Genomic DNA, 19,107 nt, shown 5'->3' with positions numbered 1-19,107 from the left:
GCGCTTCAATCAATCTATGTAAATATTCTCGGTTCTTTCGTTAACTGACGACCATCGTCCCTTCCACTCTCCTTGGTTCGTTGGCCAGTAAGCCTTGTTTCTCTAACTGACCGCAAATTCTCAGGAATATGACGCGTAGCTTTCAACTAATAAAAATAAGGAAATACAAATATTTTCCTATTTTAAACTATTAACAAAATAAATTCATTTCATCCTCCAATGAATTTGTACAAATTTCCTCGTGTTGTTTCCTCGACTGACGACCATTATTATCCCTTGCACCTCTCCAATTTCGCTGGTCACTAAACCTTCTAAGTCCTGTTTTGCCAACTGGCCGTAAATTCTTAGAAGTATGACGCGTAGCTTTCAACTTACAATATAATATGAAAGCGTGGAAACAAAAATATTTTCCTACTTTAAACTATTAACGAAATAAATTAATTTCATCCACGTTCAAATGAATTTGTACAAATTTTCTCGACTTGTTTCCTCGACTAACGACCATTATTGTCCTTTCTATTTCTCTTAGTTCTCTGGCCACTAAGCCTTGATTCTGTTTTGCTCGTAGCCGACATTAAAAGGGATAAAGACTTGAAAGAACAACATTCGATCTAAAATTAGTATTTCCTCGAATCTCGTTCCGTAAGGAATTCATGTAAAAAGGTAATATCCATAATTGTCCCATTTGTCGTTACGCAATAAAATATGTAACACTCCTTATAATTTTTTTTAACGTTTAACATATAATTATTAACACGTACATAAAATGTAATTATAGCAATTGTGTAACTTTGTATTACTTTATATAAACACCTGTATTTCTATGGAATAAACGCGTTCATTATTTAATACAGCTTTCGTGAATATCCTCAATCTGCTGGATGTAAATTAATTTTACAAAATTCGAATACCCATGATATATCGCAATTTACGTGCAGTATAAAACAGATAAATAATTAACAGGTAAATATAAACAGGTCAATAATTAACAGATAAGTACAGAACGAAACATACCGCATGTTGACGACTAGAGTCAAAAACCACTTCCTTACATATCACATTCCCCTGATACAAATACTGAATTTTGGGATAAAAGTCTTTGCTCATGTCCGAGAAATTGAAACCTGAAAAATTTTTCGAAAAAGGGCTCTGTATCTGGAGAATCGTTTTACGAAAGGATTTCGCTTCCTTGCCCATCGTGTTCTCTCAAAACAAATCCTTAATTTTGAGACAAAAAAAGAAAACGATTTCGAAAATTTCCATTCGAAATATTTTTCCAACAATTATCGTATTGAGACATTTGTCGAATGGCTTTTATGTGTCGACGCTTTACACATCGCATTCTCCTGATACATAAGTGCTACGCGTTACTTACCTGTCATACCTGCCTCGATTATACTTACCTCTTCTCGCGGATCAGTATATTTTATAATACGCGGGTATAGGTAATGTTTAAAAGTCCTCTTAAATCTAAAGCTCTTAGGACGCGAACGAATGGATTTTTAAGTAAATCGTTTAGTGCGTTGGATCGTGATTGCTATTGTTTTTTTCTTTCTCTGGAGTGGAGCGATAGGAGAGAATGTAGAAAGGGGCTGTTAATAAAAACACGTTGTATCATTTATCTATAGTTTATTTCGTCGGATCACTTTTACATGGCAAGAATTTAGTAGAAAAAGAAACATCAAATTTCTAGTGACGATATCAAAGCAAATAGAGAAATATTATCTCGAATCGATTTTCAAAATGCCTAGTTGTCTGTGTAGATAGGAACTCGATTTATTTGTCGGAATCTGTGGCAGAAAGAGACACATGTGATTACCTTTCAAAGTTATTAATTTGTTTCTTTATGTTAATTATTCACCATATACAAGAAACGAAATAAAGCGTTGAAAATGAAATGCATCTGCACCGTCTACAATCCCAGAATATCTAAAATTTCACGATCTGAATATAAATATGTAAATCCGTTCGTTTACCTTTCGATTTCTGCTTCGATTCGGAATTCCCCTTCTCCGTAGCTGAAAATCCTCATGGCGTGGATTTCTGTACATCTGGCTTAGTAGTCTTAATGGCGCAACATTAGGGATAATCTGCGTGGTTGCAGGCGAAGGAAACGAGCGAATGCGTGCATACGTAGGAGGATGGCAAACATACCGACGATCGTATCCGAACGGAGGAGAAATGGTCGTCGAGTTGGAAGAGCGAAGGTCGTAAAGGCGCGATGATCTGTGGGTAGAAAAGGAGAGCAGTGGCTGGTACCGAGGGGGTCGCAAATTGAATAACAAACGTTCGACCCTCGTTGGTTAAATTACCGAAAAAGCCATCCCCTGGGCTTGTATAAGGCTCGAACATTAACCGCACCCCCCGCGGATCGCGGCGTCTCTATGCTTCGAACCCTCTGCTACTGCTTTGCATAACGATCTTATTTCGTAATCTCTGCCATATTGATCCGATTTAAAGAACGTACCGTAAAACGAGTGTTCGCTACCGGACTCTGTTATGCCTCGCTCAAAGTCAAACAACGTTTGTTTAAGTATTTCCACGTTTATAGGAATATTTTTGGACATATCGTACGAGAGATTCGTATGTGACGCGTACGATCACGGTACAATGGTCGTTGGTAAAATTTCGAACGAATACGAAGATGAACGTAGAAAGTACATATTTCGTAGGACCGCGGAAAGTACTTGCACGCGATCGTACTTATTGGTAAGATTTACGTACTTGATCGATGGAGTTTGAAGTGCGTTAAAGTTGGCATCAGTTAGCGATACTTAATCGATCAACGAAACGCTACTGAAAATAACAATTTATCAAGCTCCGTCCCTTTCAAGGTGGTTGATATCGCTTCAATTTTACTCGAATCTCGCAAGCACGTTGCAATTCGAGTAAAACAAGAAACTCACATTAGCGAAGTCTTTCAAATTACGTAGTGGAAGACAAGTGACTTGATTAACGAGGACGAGAGAAAGAATTTGGAATGTTTCGAGTCGAATAAATAGTATTCAAATAAATCATGTTTCAAAGTTACTTGAATTAACGTAAACGAGGCTTTACCGTCTGTCACTGTCAGATTGTTCAATTTCCTCCGCACGGATCATTCTCTATCATCTAATTACCTCGTCCCTTTCAAACGAACCACGAAGAATCGCGCGATCCGTTTTTACCACGCTCCGCTATAGAAAATGTAGTTCGATTCGGTGGATTTTCTTCGAGCACGCGATTAAAAGTAAATTACGCGTGGACGTAGCGGTCGGGAACCGAGGGTAATTAAATTTATCGAAGCTTATAAGGCTGCATGTCGCGTATATACGTCATTATTTAGGCATTAGCGAAGGAAGGGCTCGGGCCAGGGTTCGAACAAGCCGAGTCATCCTCGGTAATAACGGCGAGTGCTCGGATACGTAGCGAGCGGTCTTTGGACCGGCAGAAATAGGCCAACAGGAATATATCGGGGAGTGGATAAAAACCCTTTTCGGGTTAATCACGGTAAGGAGATCGTCGGGAGAAAAAGAGAACCGCCGCGGCCGATTTCGTTCGCGGACCGACAAAGGGAGAAACCGCTGGCTAATAATTTTAATGCAAATTGCGCGTGCAACTAAGTTATTAATCTTTTGTTTCGTCGAACGCGTGCAGAGCGTTAACGAGGAGAGTGCGAGACCTTCGGATCAACGATTTAGTCGAAACTATGTACAGCGGTAGATTTTTTCACTTTGAGAAACATCGTATGTACTGAGCTGAGGAATAAACTGAGCTTTAAGTTTTCAAGTTACAGATATATTTTGTTCGTGTCGCTCTATTGCTTATTGAACGTATTGACTCAACTTTATTACACATATCAATGAGAAACATCGGTCTGTTGATTGGCATAGTCGATTAGAGATAAAGTCTTTACTACAGGTCATGTTCTGGTTCTTGTAATTTTAGAAAATACGTTCGAAAGTATAATGTATTTTTATTATAAACGATAAACGAAACGTAATCACGAATATTTGCAAAAATATTGATTATCTACCTAGACGATTTAGACATTCGTGGAGAGAGATTTTAACAGTTAGGGCTCGAAGTAAGATGCAAAATTAGAATAGACAAAATGACGTTGGGAATTTTACTTTTGAGAAAATCGGCTTGAAAGATCGAAAATAATCGATCAACGATATTTCTCTTAATTTTCTTTAAATATTACAATTCAATTCCCAATTCTACGATAGATTCCTATACTTTCGTCGAGTTTTCTGTTCCAAAATTTTCTTGCTACAAAACTCAACTTGGAGAAATTGGATTGCCACACTGTACAGTAAAATTTCTTCGCTTGAAGTCTGATTTTCGAAAATTTGTCCAGTTCCTGGTTAACTCTCACTACTTTTCTGCCAACGCGGAAAACTTCGACGTAATCGGTGACCCGAAAATCTTCCACTTTCCTCGGAAATCGCGATCAGCGAATCGAATATGTATTTCGATGGACCGAAAACGAGCGAAGTCAGATGTCACTCGTTAGGAGGGCCGACAATGAGAACGACTGGAATTGATGAACTTACTCTGTCGCCGATTACGATAGAACCGTATCGATTGAAGGTGCATCCTTCGTCGATGGAAAGCGAGGGGGATGCGATACGCAACCAGGACGTCTTCCGCGGACGGCGTTACGGGTTCACCAAAGCGTCGCAGCAGCAGGAGCTGGGGCAGAGCTAAGGGACGATAGACGTTTAGTGGAGAAACACGATCACGAAGAGAGAATCATCCAGGCACATCGTTACTCACAAAAGCATCGTTTATTTTCTCTTTATCTCTCTTAAAATGAATTTATAATTTTTATAATAATACATCAATAATAATTATTAATAATAATTAATGATAATAATTAATAATTAATTAATTAATCAATTAATTAATTCATAATAATTAATCCATAATATAGTGATATCAAGATCGAAGGGAGTTCGTCGATCGACGCGTGAATCACGTCCGAGATTCAAGTTCCAAACGCAATCTAAGGGGGAAACGACCGTAATATAGTACTTTACGGTCTCCTCTTTGACACGATGAAACCTGCCTGGTTTTTCAGGATTCGCGACGTTTGGAACCTGCTCGGAGCAAAATCTGTGAATGTTGTACGATTCGAGAATCGTACGCGCGACGTTCGTTGAGTCGGTTTTCTGATCGCACACACCCCAAAAATTCTCGGGGGGGGGGTTGAAGACAAACACGAGAACGATACGACACGCGCGCAACACGTCTTTCATGCATTTTCTTTAATTGTTCTGCGCGTGTGTATGTGTGTACGTGGATGTACGTGTAAGTGTGTAGGTGTGTGTGCGTGCGAGTGTGTATGGGTGTGTGTGTCTACGAACGTATCAGTGTATGATACAGGACGACAGTGCGTTATATAGAATTTTTTTACACCGCTTAACATTACACCGCATAATTAATATAATATCTTTCTCACGCGCTATGTATAAGTATTTACAAGTAACGGAGAGTCGGTAAGTATCTCGGGTGCGTGGGTGAAGGCTCGAACTGTGGACAAAAGGGGTCAAGGAGAGAAGGACGAGGGAGAAAGTAGAAGAGAATCGGTGAACGAGGCAGCGATCGCTACTGTACAGAGAGACTCGTTCGAGCGGAAAGACGAAGAATCGAATGAAATCGGATTCGACGAATAGCGTGAAAAGTCGAAAGGTCGGGGGGGAGGGAACGAGCGTCGTTTAGTCGAAGCACCGTTCGAGAGGATCGCTGCCCGATCCACCGAAGGGGAAAATACAGGTAGCAGGGGCGATAGAGAATGGGCGGCCGATGGAACGAAGGGCTTTAGTAGAGTGGCGACGCGTCAACCTAGAGACTATGTACAGGCGCGGGGGACGAGGGTGAGGGAGTCTGCGCGGTCCCCGGCGTGCCAGGATTCTGTTGCACGGAATAGGAATTACTTTGACGCGAGTGCTGTTGCTGTTGGTGTTGGTGTTGATGGTGATGGTGGTGATGGTGGTGATGGTGATGATGGTTCTGGTGTTGGTGATGGGTAGGAGCGGTGTTTGCGGAGGCAGAGGTGGAGGTGGCGTGATGGTGAGCGATGGTCTGGTGAGCAGCGGCGTGATTCTGGACGAGGTTCAGGTTGAGGGGGTAGGATAGGGGGGAGCCCAGGGCCGTTGCGGCAGCGGAACTGCAGGCACCGGCTCCGGGCCCCACCGGGCTCAGTGCATGCTCATCCCCGCGTGCGGGTGGTGGGCCGCCGCCGGGACGGAGGTTGCGTGATGATGCGGATGGTGCATTAGAGGAGGGAGATGCGGGTGGTGGGGATGGTGTGGGGTCAGAGGTGGAGGGGTCATCTGTATTGGGGTCATGGGCGTTGTCGGCTGATGGCCGAGACTGGTGGTGGTGGTGGTCTGGGATGTGGTGTTGTTGGTGGTGTCCTGGCCCGCCGCCACCGCCGCTGCCGCTGCCGCCGCCGCCGCCGCCGCCGCCGCCACCAGAGCCTGCTGCTGCTGCTGCTGCTGCTGCTGCTGGTGCTGGGCCTGAGCCGGTTGGGCCGGTTGCTGCGGTGGCTGCTGCTGCTGCTGCTGCGGCGGCGGCGGCGGCTGCGGCTGCGGCGGCACCGAGCTGGAAGTGGGACTCTGCTGACTCCCGTTGTCCTCGCTGTCGGAGCAGGACTCGGCTGACGAGCTCCCCGCTCCCCCCTTGCCCTTGCTGCCGCTGCTGCTGCTGCTGCTGCTGTGGGTCTTGACGTGCTTCGCGAGATGGTCGCTGCGCATGAACCGCTTGTTGCAGACCGGGCAGGCGAATCTCTTTTCGCCGGTGTGGGTTCGAAGGTGCCGCTGCAACTCATCCGAACGTGTGAACCGCTTGCCACAGAAAAGCCAGTTGCAAACAAACGGTCGCTCACCAGTGTGCCACCGTAAGTGGGCCTTCAGATGCGACGTTTTCCCGTAGACCTTACCGCAGCCGGGTATGTGACAGCTATGGATGTTCTTCTTCCTGAGATGTACGCCGGCCGGACCGAGTCTCTCGGCTTCTTGACAATTCGGACAGTCGCAGGTCGCACGTCCGGTGTAGCGTCTTTGGGAGCGCGGCGACGGGGCTTGGCTAACGCCGCCTGCCCCAACGCCGACGCCGCCGCCGCTCCCCTGAGGGCTACCGGCTCCGGCGCTCGCGCTCGCCGTCGCGGCCGCGTGATGGTGAAGACCGAACCCGGGAGGGCCTCCCGGCAACATCGATTTGTACGTGTCTTGAAGGAGATTGTGGCCGGCGGTGGTCGCGGTGGTCAGCAAATGATTGCCCGCGAGCGCTAGACTCGTCGAGTAGTCGGCCGAGTAGTTGGCCATTTGCGCGGCATGCACACCGACGCCGACCGTGCTGCCGACGTCCAGCCATCCGCCGGCTGTCGCGGCCCCGTGAACGTCCCACCAACCGTCGCTCGCTTTGATACCGCCGTGTGTCGCGCCCGGCATCGCGTTGAACGGCCACGACTCGTACGGATGTCGGCCGTACACCGAGCCCAAGGTCGCTCCCTCGACCTTACCGAGCAGGCTGCTTTGATGATGATGCGGATCGCCGGCCGGTTGGGCGCTCGCTGTTCCAGGAAAGTACAGGTCGCTGCCGTATTGAGGCGCGGTCGACGCGCAGGAAGTCACCGGCGCTCTCGCGTAGCCGCCGGTCGTGCTGCCGGCGCTGCTCGTCGCCGCCGGTCTTTGACTGACTCCGGTCGTTGTGCATCCACCTCCTCCTCCACCCCCACCCCCTCCCCCTCCCCCACCTCCTCCGCCTCCACCGCCACCGCTTCCAGCGGAGTGCTGCGGCGAGCTGCCACTGCTCTGCGGACTCTTCTTCCACGGGTGGAAACCTTTGCCCACCGCCGCATCGGCCAAAGGCGGTGGACTCTTGCTGCTCAATTTGTTGCACTGAGCCGCGAGCATCGCCAACGGTGTACCTCGTAAACCTGGATGATCCTGAAACAAGAAAAAACAACCAACGGATCACGACTCGATTCCGTCCAATTCTTCTTCGGTAGATCGTTCGTTCGTTCGTTCGTTCGATCGATCGATCGATCGAGTACAGCATGGCACGCTGGCCACGATTTTATTACGGCGAAACGCGTTCCCGAGCAGGTGTTACCTCGGAATTACGATCCACTCTTCCGATACGATTACGCAAGCCGATAATAACGAGTTTCGGCGGGCTTCGCGAATTAGGCGCCCGCGTGTATATCGATCCCGGGCGAAATCGCCCGCTCGATTGAGACGCTTTCTCAAGGTAACGCAGCTCGTAATATCGAAATCCACCGGACGCTCGATGCGGCCATAATCGCAGCTAAATCGACCCAAAAAAGAAACCGCGCTCGCTCGCCACCGGCCGCCGGAACCGAGGCTTCCCCCGAGGATATATAATGACACTAAATTGCCGGTCCTATCCTAGGAGAGAGATCCAAGATTACCCGAAACTATCGTCAAGCCCGACTCCACTCCACTCCATCGTCTACCTCCGTTTCCCTTGCTCCACGATCGACAACAACGAAATCTTGCGCGCCCTATACCCTAACGACTTTTGTACCTCGCGTTTTTCCAACTTCAACGCCGCTCCGACGGCGAAAGTCGATCGTGCACAAATTATCGAGACGTCGTTTTCGAGTAGCGAAGGAAAGACGAGCGAGCCTCGGTGGCTACCGAACGGCTGGAGGCTGGCGAGGGTCCGAAGCGGATTCGGACGTGGAAAGGTAAAGGCAAAGGGTCCGCGGAAGCGGCAGGAAATTAAAGTCTGGCGGGCCGCGCAGCCATTAGCAGCCGGCGCCATCGAGGCGACACGCCCCCACGCGGTTCAAACCTTGCACCAACACCGACCAAAGACAACGGGTGCGCGCACCCTTCGACGATCCAGACAAAGAGCAACACCGTGACAGAGACAGAGACAGATAGAGAGAGAGAGAGAGAGAGAGAGAGAGAGCTCTACCAATCCGTGGTCACCCCGTGCTGTAACTTCGGGCAAGGTTGCCAGGGTAATAACCACGGTTGCGGTCAACGGCGAGCTCCTTTCCTGTTCCGCTCTTTAAAAAAATCTCGGAGTCGTTCTGGCTCGGGTCGTCGACTCTTTCACCCTGTCGGAACTCTTTGACGGAGCTGGTGTATCGAGCCTCGTTAGCGTCGTTTCAAAATTTCCATCCGAAGCTTCTCGTCGGCCCCCTAATCCCCAGCGTTATCGTAGGACAATCCTGGAAAAGGGAGAGTCGAGAACGCGATGGCTCTCGTTTCGAGGCGTCGACGAATAGCAAGGTGGCGACGAACTTTGGCGCTTGCTCGCCGTGGTTTCGCCGCAACGGGGGTGGAAGACGACCTCGTCCTTTCGGCTCTTTGCCGCTGTGGGGTGAGAAAGCTGGTTGAAGAAGGAAGAGGTACCAGAGAGAGGGAGAGAGAGAGAGAGAGAGGAGAGGACGAGTCAAAGAGAGGGAAGTAGGAGGATGAAGGGGAGAGAGTATCTCTCGGCCGGTGGTGTACGAGCCACGCCCTCTTCGAGCTTCGTGAGTGCAGGTTGTAGGCAGGCTACGTATTGATCCGGCGGAACGATATGACAGTGGCCTGGTGGAGACAACGACGTCTCTCAATTAGCCTGCTCTGCCTTCCTTTCTTCACTCTATATCCTCGCTCATTCCGCGACCGCTGTAGAGAAAATGCTCGTTCCACTTACACCGGATAATGTAGTCTCCGCTGTTTAGGTCGCGAGTTTCCGATACGATGCATGTATATCGCGTCAACGCCTGTCAAATCGATCTGCTCGCGATGTCAGACTTCTTATCTCGAAGAGTGGATGATATCGTGGTGGATGATCGTTGTGATAGCAGATCAACGAGAACGCGTAAAGCGCGTTAATAGGCTTATCGATTAGGACGATATTAACTGGCACACCGGTCTGTAATTATATCGCGCAGAACGAAAAGCAGTCGTTATTTCGTGCTAGCAATGCACGAGCGCGAGGCGCCTTCCAGTCGCCGATACACGCTCGCTCGTCTCCGCTTATACCTGTCGTCTTTCGATCGTCGCGATTCTTCGCCAATCGTTTATGTTTTATGCATGTTACGCACGCAGGCGACATAGGCTCGCGCGCCCACGTTTTCGTTTGCTCTAGCGAACTCCAGCGACTCGTATTAGACAGCTTTACGGGTGAGGCGAATAGAAAGAACGAATCGTAGAATCGTGGCAACGAAAGAAGCGATAAAGTCTCACGTACGACGATCGTAAATGAACGAGATTTGCCGCGTTTTCGTTGCTCGCCGGTCGGACGTTTCTTTCGGTCACATTTTTACGAATATGATTCGAGAAACGAAGTCTAAGCAGAAGCTTGCTTTACCTGCTAGGTATCGTAACGAGCACCACGCTTTCGATATTTCGCATACTTTTGTATGCAACTTGGAACCGCCAAATCTCCCACAAACGCATAAAAGTCCACAGTCTCGTTATCGTTGAACGGAGGATTTTTACAGAAATTCGATCGCCTGTTCCATGCTATTTTCACGTAAAAATCAACTTTGCAACTTACAATTATCGTAGTATAGCGTCGAAAGGAAAAATTCCACTTTCGCGCAGCGTCAACGCGCGAGAGAAGAATCGCTCGTCTGCATAAGACCGAAAGCGCGGGATTGCGAGCGAGATCCGTCTCAGGTTCGCGGCCTGCTGTCGGCACAGTTGAAAGAGAGCCATCGTAGGTTGGGCACGGCTAGAATCCTTTGTTTTAGCCGCGTGACGTCACGCCCATCCTAGCCAGCTAGGACTAATAACGCCTTCGGCTGTGCCGCGCATAAATTAAAACCAGGCAGCATCGTCGTCTCCCTTCTTCCTCGCCTCTCTTGGCTGGCAATCTTCCGAGAACTACGTAACACCAGCCGAGTCCTTTCGAAGATGCAGGTCGTCGTAAAGTTCCGACAATGAGCGGGTCAAACGTTTCGAGGAAACAGGAAAGTAGAGTGCCAAGGGAACGAAGAATTTGTCGGTACGTTTGCCGTACAGTGTAGACGAATCGACTTTGTCGATGTTTCTCGCGCGAATCTTACGTTCGAGTGAACAGGGGACGGCGCGTCGAATTGGCTCGACGTGTGTAACGAAAGGAATTCATCACGTGTTCGAAGAGATTCATCGATATCCTGGAGTAGACGAGCTCGAGAGATTTTAGGAGTCGATACTAATGTAGAATTTTTGACATTTCCAAGTTCTTTGGTGCAGTTGAACACGCTGGATGAATTTTTTATATAACGTAATATATAATAATTTTAATTTTAATAATTACATTTATGTTTTTCTTGTCTAGAGATCATAGTTTATGTTCTTGCAGATATGGCCGGGTATCGTACGTTCTACGTTCTCGTCACTTTATCAGTCGCTTGAAATTTCTGATAAAAATTGATTTCGAATCAAGGAACGATAATATTAGGTTGTCCGAAAAGTTTCTTTCGTTTTATAAGGAAATAATAGACGCGCGATGTTTTATATTAGTTTATTGAATTATGCACGAACATAATAATAGAAATAGAACGAAATGGATCACACCTAATTCAATAAGATAATATAAAACAGAAATTGTTGTTCGTCTATTATCACCTTATGAAACGAAAGAAACTTTTCGGGCAACCTAATATAACGAAGAAGGATGAGTAAGCAAACGATGTTATCGGGCTTGATAGATTTTGCATAACGTTCGAGTTGCATGAATTGTCTAATTACAGGAAATAAGCACGGGAATGTTCTTCGAAGAAACGATAGAAATACCACGGTGTCGCATACGATAATATAAATTGCGCGAGTCCATGTATCAAATAATAATTCGATCAGTCACAGACAATTTGCCATTTAGAATATTACGTTATTAATAATCGAAGCCATAGAAATGTATAGAGATGCGTAGATTATCAGAGGATAAGCGTTTTACGTGATCCGAAATCAATGACTAGCGATTGTATTCCAATTCTAACATTCTCACGCATAATTGAAGGTATAGAAGAAAAGAGTCAATCGTTCGGCTATAGACGACGTAAAGAGAAAGCGACAGGGTTGGTGAACGGCTGAAACAAAACGGAACCGGTGGGTGTCAGAGCGAAAGCAAGAGCCACGCGACAGCTGAACGCGGGGTTCGCACAACGGTCGGCTGAAGCGAGGGTGCGAACCCGGTAAACCGTAGGGTGTCGAAGCAACTGGGCGTGTGGCAAACCGCATCCGACGTCTACGCGTCAACCTTCTTTCCCTCTCTCCTCATCAAACCACAAATGGAGACGTTTTTGGTTCCACTATCCAAATACATTTCCAAAGGATTCGTATATTTCCGATCGAAATGACACGATTCTTTCTCTTATCCCGAAAAGACAATTAAAGTATCGAGGCAAAAAAATAAAAAAAAAAAGAAAAACGAAAAAGAAGGGCCGGTAATAGAGCTGGACGCGAAATTAGTCGGCGGTGTTCGCTGGTTTCCGTGTAAAAAGCGTCGGTCGTTTTCGAGAGGCATTGACCACCGGCTCCTCACTGGCACCTGCCTCGAGCTGCTTCTGATTGGATCCACCTGCGTTTCTCTTTAGAGAGATCGTCCAAACGGTACGCTCGTTTTTCCGAATCGCAGATTTCGAGAGTTTCTCAACGACGTAAATAAGCGTAGACTATGAAAATAGGAAAATACGATAAGACGTATTGGTCATTTTCTATAGAACAGCAATTACCGAATCCCAGATCTATCAAATTATTTCCTCCTTCGATTATTTCGTATTAAACTACTTCTATTTCGTATTAAACCACCAAGTATCGTAGAAGTGGGAAGATTCACAAAAGTAAACTTGTCATGTTTTTCTCGTCTGGTTTTTACGAGTATTAGGCTATCAATACCGACAATACCGTAGGATCTTCCCATTTCCTACGAATCGCGGTATTCGTTCCAGATTATTAGAGGGACGCTCGATCCATCGGGATTTTGTATCGGTGCGTGATGCCATTCGAACTATAATACGTGGTTAAATTTTTATTTTACTTTATTAAGAAGCTTAACCTGGTAAAATACATCCAAGTTAAGTACAAATTCAACAGTATTATCGTTAGGTGCATAAAAATAATTTTACATCGCCACGATATCGTAAATTATTTATCCGAATTACAGCTCACTCGAATGCCGAGAGTTTCGAACTCGAGTCAGAAAACTAGCGTATAGTTTCGAGTTTCCTCACGAATCTCGATGAATTCCGAGTGTCGCTACTTATCTTCGTTTGCTGGCAGTTGGACTGATATCTCGCTCGCGAAATAGTACTCATAAACCGCGCAGTAAAGTTTCACAAGCGATTCGCTTCTGTGCTATGCTCCGCCATGGGAAACGGACTGCTACGCAATCTTAATATCGATCTGGTTCCTATAAAAGCAGCTTGGCGCGGGGTTGTAAAAATAAGCTCTTCCGTAACAACTTGGCGCGGCAGTAAAAGCGACCGCGAGAGATTAAATTAAAACGAGACGCGTACGCGCGCTTGCGACCGACGTCGTTCGCCAGATTTTCATATTTTCTGTTAATTGCTTCCTCCGGCCAACAGGAGGAAAAAAAGATGAACGTGTACGGACCACGAATACAGCGGTTGATGGCGGTAAACGGCGTCGTTACAGCTCTGGTTCGGCTCGACGCGTCCCTTTGGGATACGTGGCGAGCTGAGAGATCGCCATGATATCGTGCCTCGTTTCTAATGCTAATTATTTGTTTATCGGCCTCCGCATGCAACTGCTCCGACACGCAGACTTCACCCGATAAAACGCTGCTACCGCTTTCGAACCCTTCTACGAGCGCGGAGAACTTATTATTCCTTCCTACACACTATTTGCTTCGCGGATGGTGTTCTCCATCGCGAAAACACCGTTGTTCTCTCCGATTCGATTTCTCAAGAGTCCTCAACTGTGTATTTATCGATCGACGAGATTGCACGAATATTATTTATATAACACTCGGTATCGATACTATGAAAATAAAACGTAGAAACTTTTAGAAGAATTCTTCGTTGCAAAATGTGAACCCCTGTACATATTTAGTGCTGTTTACGTGTACATATCGACCGAACGAGAAATATTTCATTATTTTTGAAGATTTTGCAGTCCTTTTTTCTTTTTTTATTCTATTTCTTTAACGTTAACTAGAAATTCGTACGTCTTTTACACGTTTATACGTTTATCGATACGTAAAGGGGAATTTAAGTAGAATCCATTATTTTTGATCGATCGAAATCGATGAGATTCGCGTGATTGATTTTCAAGCGGCTCTTACATCTCGCAGTCCGAATGAATTTTTTAGAACAAATTCCTTCGTAATTGATCGCGTGTCAGTGGCGATTCTCTATACCTTACGTTAAAGTTAAGGGAAGAAATTTATGTACTACGGTAGATTCACTATGGCGAATCGTGCTAGTCTACTTCAGAGAATTCGAAAGAGGGTAAATTTCCATGATCGGACATCGTGGAATCAGGTTTCGTGGACGTTGTTGCACGGCTATTGGGAAACGAAACATAGAGAAGCTCATCGGACACGATAGAAACTTTGGTCGGGAGACGGGATTAATAATTTTATTCATGAGTAACCAAGGCTGCACCGCGACCAAGAAGAGCCTCCGTTAGTTCCCACCAGGCGGCAGCTACCTGTTATCCTCCCTTCTAAATTATGTTTTTTAATTAAATCCATCGTGAGAGAGCGACTCGGCTATCTCTGTTTCGCCCTTCGTCCCTGGTCGCGGCGTCCCTCGTCTGTCCGATGTGCGCGCCGCGCGTTACGAAAGGTCCGATCGTATATCCGAAAAAGTCTACCTCGCTGTAACCGTGGCCCGGGGCCAAAACAGGGAGCTGCCCAAATTTATTCGGCTATCGAGCGACCGGAGGGAACACAGAGAGAAGGCTGCTTCTTCTTCTACTTCTTCCTCGCTTTTTTCTCTTCCATCGTGTTGTTGCTCGCCACCGAGTTTTTTGGCCTCCGTATAGGCCCTCGACAAATTTCAAATTGCCCTTGGACCTAATGATTTCCGGGTATAGAACGGGGCACCCACGTAACCAAAGGGCAGCGCAGCAAAGGGAGCGAAAGTCTCGGAGAACGTTGCCACGATCGAAATCGGTCGGTGAGCGCAGAGAAGAGAAACGACAGGGAGAAAAATGGCCAGGCTACCGATTCATTAACACTCGTAAATCTGTCACCCGTCGCTGTTCGGAATATTAATCGCGCACTACAAGTTTGTTATAATTCGTAGCCAGTTAACGCCGTTTATCCTCGGCCGAGTATACGTTTGACGAAGAAACGGAGTATGTTTGACCGCCCTAAACGCTTTATCGCCTCCGGTACCCAGCGATTTTGCGTCGGTAGCTTCGATCCTCTTGGACTCGCGCCCGGTTCGTGTTAACTCGACGACAGATTAAAGCGGAGCCGAAGTCCAAGGCAATAGCTTCCCGCTGACAGCGTTCCTTCCTCTGTATAATCGAATTGACTTCGGTCTCCGAGAGGAAACGAGAAAATGATCGTACTAAATGTCATCAAAAAACACGAGAAGCATCGATCCTCTCGATTTTCCCCGCTCTGGAGATGGGATCGAGGTCCACGGGTTTTAATCGATTCGATATCGAAGTCAATAATCCATTGAAACGGATTTTGATTACTTACGTCGAGTTTTCGTGAAACTGTCGGTAAATCGAACAATCAGCAAACGGATCCAAACAGTGAAACAAAAGGGACGCGTGATATTAAACGTTGCGTGATTAAAACTTTAAATTTTGTCGATAGAGCAATTGCTTTTCGACAAAAATCGCGGCTCGTTTTTCAGACGTTACGTCTTCATTAGGATAATGAGGCTGGCGTAAATCTGTTACGGGAAGCGGCGTGTTGTTGCGCGTGCTTCTGGAATATCTCTGGGATCTGGGGGACGGAAGTCATCGCATTTGCATCGAGTAATTTAGTGGTACATAAAATTCTGTAGCCAATTAGCGGCCAAGTGTCCGATCTATCGCCCGGCTAGTCGTTTACTCATTTTAGAACGCTTCTAATTTCGGAAAGGTGACCCGTTTTGAACGTCTTTCATTTCCTCCGTGTCTACGGCCAGTTTCACCCTTCTCCTATTCGAGGCGATGCTCGCCTCTTGCGCAAGCAAAACTTAACTGACCGTTCTAAAGGACTGACGAACGTAAAACTTTACATTTGCTCGAGGAGCCAGCTTCAATGTTCGACTAAATTAACGTTACGAGGATATTAAAGATTCCCCACGTTTCTTTTTTTCTTTTTCCTCGTCGTTTGCTCTCCTTTTTCTTTTTTTTTTTTTTTATAGGAGATACGGAAACGAATTTTATACCAACGAGCAGAGTACTTCCCCGTTTGCTATCTATCGGTTATTCCTACGTTTTGTTTTCACTTTTCTCTGTACAATATCCTCATAAAGATTTCTCGCGCTTTGAAGCACTATAAATATAAAACGCCTTGGGAATATTTATTCCTGGCAAACAAACGACACCGATAATGTATTAATCTAAGTCTTGGAACAAGATGGTAATTCTCAAAGGTCCTTAATTATACTGAAATAACTTCCTAATGATATTACAAGCTTACCTCATCTTCTAACTATCCTAATACTTATGTGCACATGGGGGTGTACATATTATAAAAGCCATAACGGAAACCATCGAATCAAGACAGAAATCGCGACTCGTTCAAGAAACCAACAGCCTGAGGGACCGCTGTTAATTTTCATCCAAGTTAGGAAACGGCAACCTCTGCCTTAATCGATGTCGCGGTCCAGTCATCTCGTAGAAGTCGGTCCGCCTATATTTCAAAGTGGCCCGGCTATAACGACAATATTTTCCACGCCATTTGTCCGAGGATCTTTCGCGCTCGCGTTCAGAGTCGCGCGAGGGGCGGGGTCGGATAGTCGTGTTTATTGTTCGGCCAGGTAGACCAGCGTGGCCGATCGTTCGATATATTATTCGGCTCCTAGATCAGCCTTCCGAGAGCTTCTCGTTCCCGTATATTCCACGTTTTATCACCAGCACTGCCACGGTGGTCCTAGTCGGCGGCTTTCTTTCAATTACGAAAGTTTAAGTAAGTAGCGTCACCGCGCAGCCGAGAAAGGCAATCGTACGAACGATAAATTAACCGAATATTAGCATTTAAATGATCCACCGGTTGAACCAGGATTTTGATAGGGTTTCGATGGACCCACGAAACCTGCGAAACGTTTCATGCAAGGGTCTATCCAAGGCTGTGCTATGTCGCGCAACATCTGGCGGGAATCATCAGTCTTCGACAACTACGATACGACGTGCGACTGATGGATGAACCTTTTGACGGACCTATCGTTCGACCATCGTTCAGAATACGATGGTTTTGTATCGCCTGTCACCGAACGCCCTGACGATGGAGCCTTTGTATCGCCCTACGACCTCCGAGATTGATACAATCGACGTTTACACGCTGCTCCAGGTTATATGCCGGATTAACGATTAAAGCGTCGAACTTTCATTGTTCACGAATCAACGATCCTGTTATTTTGCGAGAATAAAGAGCGTCGCGGTGAACAGGAAGATTGCGCGAAGCGTAATGATACTGCTAGTGAAACTTGTACTACGTTATATAATATATTTATACTACATGTAATATTAATAGCGATAGTAAATCTTACGATACCAATATATTAGGAACATTAGAAAACATTAGGAACGTGATTGGGTTGTCAGAATTTTTCTGATACCATTGCACATGAAACTAAGTATCTTATTTGAAGAACGACGATTACTCCTTATATTTTCTCAAACTTCATTAAATTGATTTGTACCAATATACAATGAAAACTTGGTACGAAACGTTATTTTCCACGATGCTTACGTGGAATCTCCGGTAGGTGAAAATGGCCCTTCGCTATTTACGTCGCTTTTGCAGCATCAATCGTTCGAGAATAAGGGGTTGAATCGCGAGAAGAGGATGGAACAAGGCAGGCTTCTTTCAGGTGGCCACACACGCGGCTCTCACCTGCGCGAGCTCGATATTATTTATTCGCGGTATTCGCGAAACGCCGGTTGATACAGGTCTTAGGCAGCTAGTGCCCGTCGTAATTTAGTCGCGCAGCGTTTTACGAGAGGCGCAGGGACCAAGAAGGCGAACGGTACTTGGCGAAATTCGCCAACGAGCGAACGCGCGAGCCGATAAATTTACACCGAGCGGCATACTTCTAACAACCTAAGTGCTCCTTTTACGACGAAAGCTTACATTGAAAGCAAGATACGCTCGATATACATATATACGTATATATACGCAAGTTGGTTCGTAATTGCGGCGGAGATCCGTGGACGAGCTGTGGAGCGGTTCCACCAGCTGCACCTGCGAATATTTACGTTCAATTAAAAACTCGTAAACACCTAACGCTGGCTAAATCTAAATGGACCTGGACGATACAGTTGCTCGTCCACTGTTTCAGCGTCAGTGACTGTCTTTCAACGACCAAGAACAACGACTCTTTCCACTCTTTTTCCACAGTTAGCCGAGATACGAATGAAACGGGCGCCTTCCGCTTCGTCAAAGGAATAAAGACTATGTAAGGTAGTGGTCGCGTGTCGATTACACGAATCGATGGTCGCGCACCTGTCCTCACGGTGGCTTTGCCAATTTCGTCCCCTCGTCACGAGAAACGTCCGAATTTTCGGAAACGCTTTAACGAGACAGATACGTCGAATCAAAGGAAAATTGCTCGTATTAGATGGATTATGGTTTCTATCGAAGCTTCTCGGAACCACGTCGCGCGTTTAAGGAGATATTCGGAAAAACTGATTTCCTATTATTGAGATACGTGTAATTTTGTGTGCTACACTAGATCAGCCGCGTAGTAGTGACACACATATACGAGTACGAGTGTTCGGGTAGAGTGTGTGTCTCGTAAAACAGATGAATGCAACTGTTCCGTTAGTAGTGTGGTATAAGAAGATGAGACAGAGTGCTCAGAGGCGCGCAAATGTATATCGACGAAGATTTTGTACATCACATATTAAATAAATCTGAAACTATTATGATATCAATTGCAAGTGTAATCTAAGTGTTCCTATATATTTATTTCGGCGATTAAGATCCACAATTCTCAACACCTATCAATTTCGATCAATCGTAACTTTT

The 19,107-nt window shown here is 46.1% G+C and overlaps 1 protein-coding gene across 2 annotated transcripts in view; it reads right to left on the bottom strand.

Moving 5' to 3' along the window:
- Positions 1–6,038: 6,038 nt before the first annotated feature.
- LOC117237960 (transcription factor Sp9-like) overlaps positions 6,039–19,107 on the bottom strand; it is a 71,609-nt gene continuing 58,540 nt past the window's right edge. For both annotated transcript variants that reach the window (XM_033502421.1, XM_033502420.1), the window contains one exon: positions 6,039–7,937. In XM_033502421.1, coding sequence (XP_033358312.1) covers positions 6,186–7,937 — 1,752 coding nt within the window. In that variant the 3' untranslated portion in view covers positions 6,039–6,185. The remainder of the gene's footprint in view (positions 7,938–19,107) is intronic.

The sequence above is a fragment of the Bombus vosnesenskii genome, unplaced genomic scaffold (genome assembly GCF_011952255.1).
Source record: "Bombus vosnesenskii isolate JDL3184/JDL3185 unplaced genomic scaffold, Bvos_JDL3184-5_v1.1 scf7180000013417, whole genome shotgun sequence".
NCBI classification, from domain to species: domain Eukaryota; kingdom Metazoa; phylum Arthropoda; class Insecta; order Hymenoptera; family Apidae; genus Bombus; species Bombus vosnesenskii.
The sequence above is the reverse complement of the archived record's forward strand: the minus strand, read 5'-3'. Positions and strand labels throughout refer to the sequence as shown.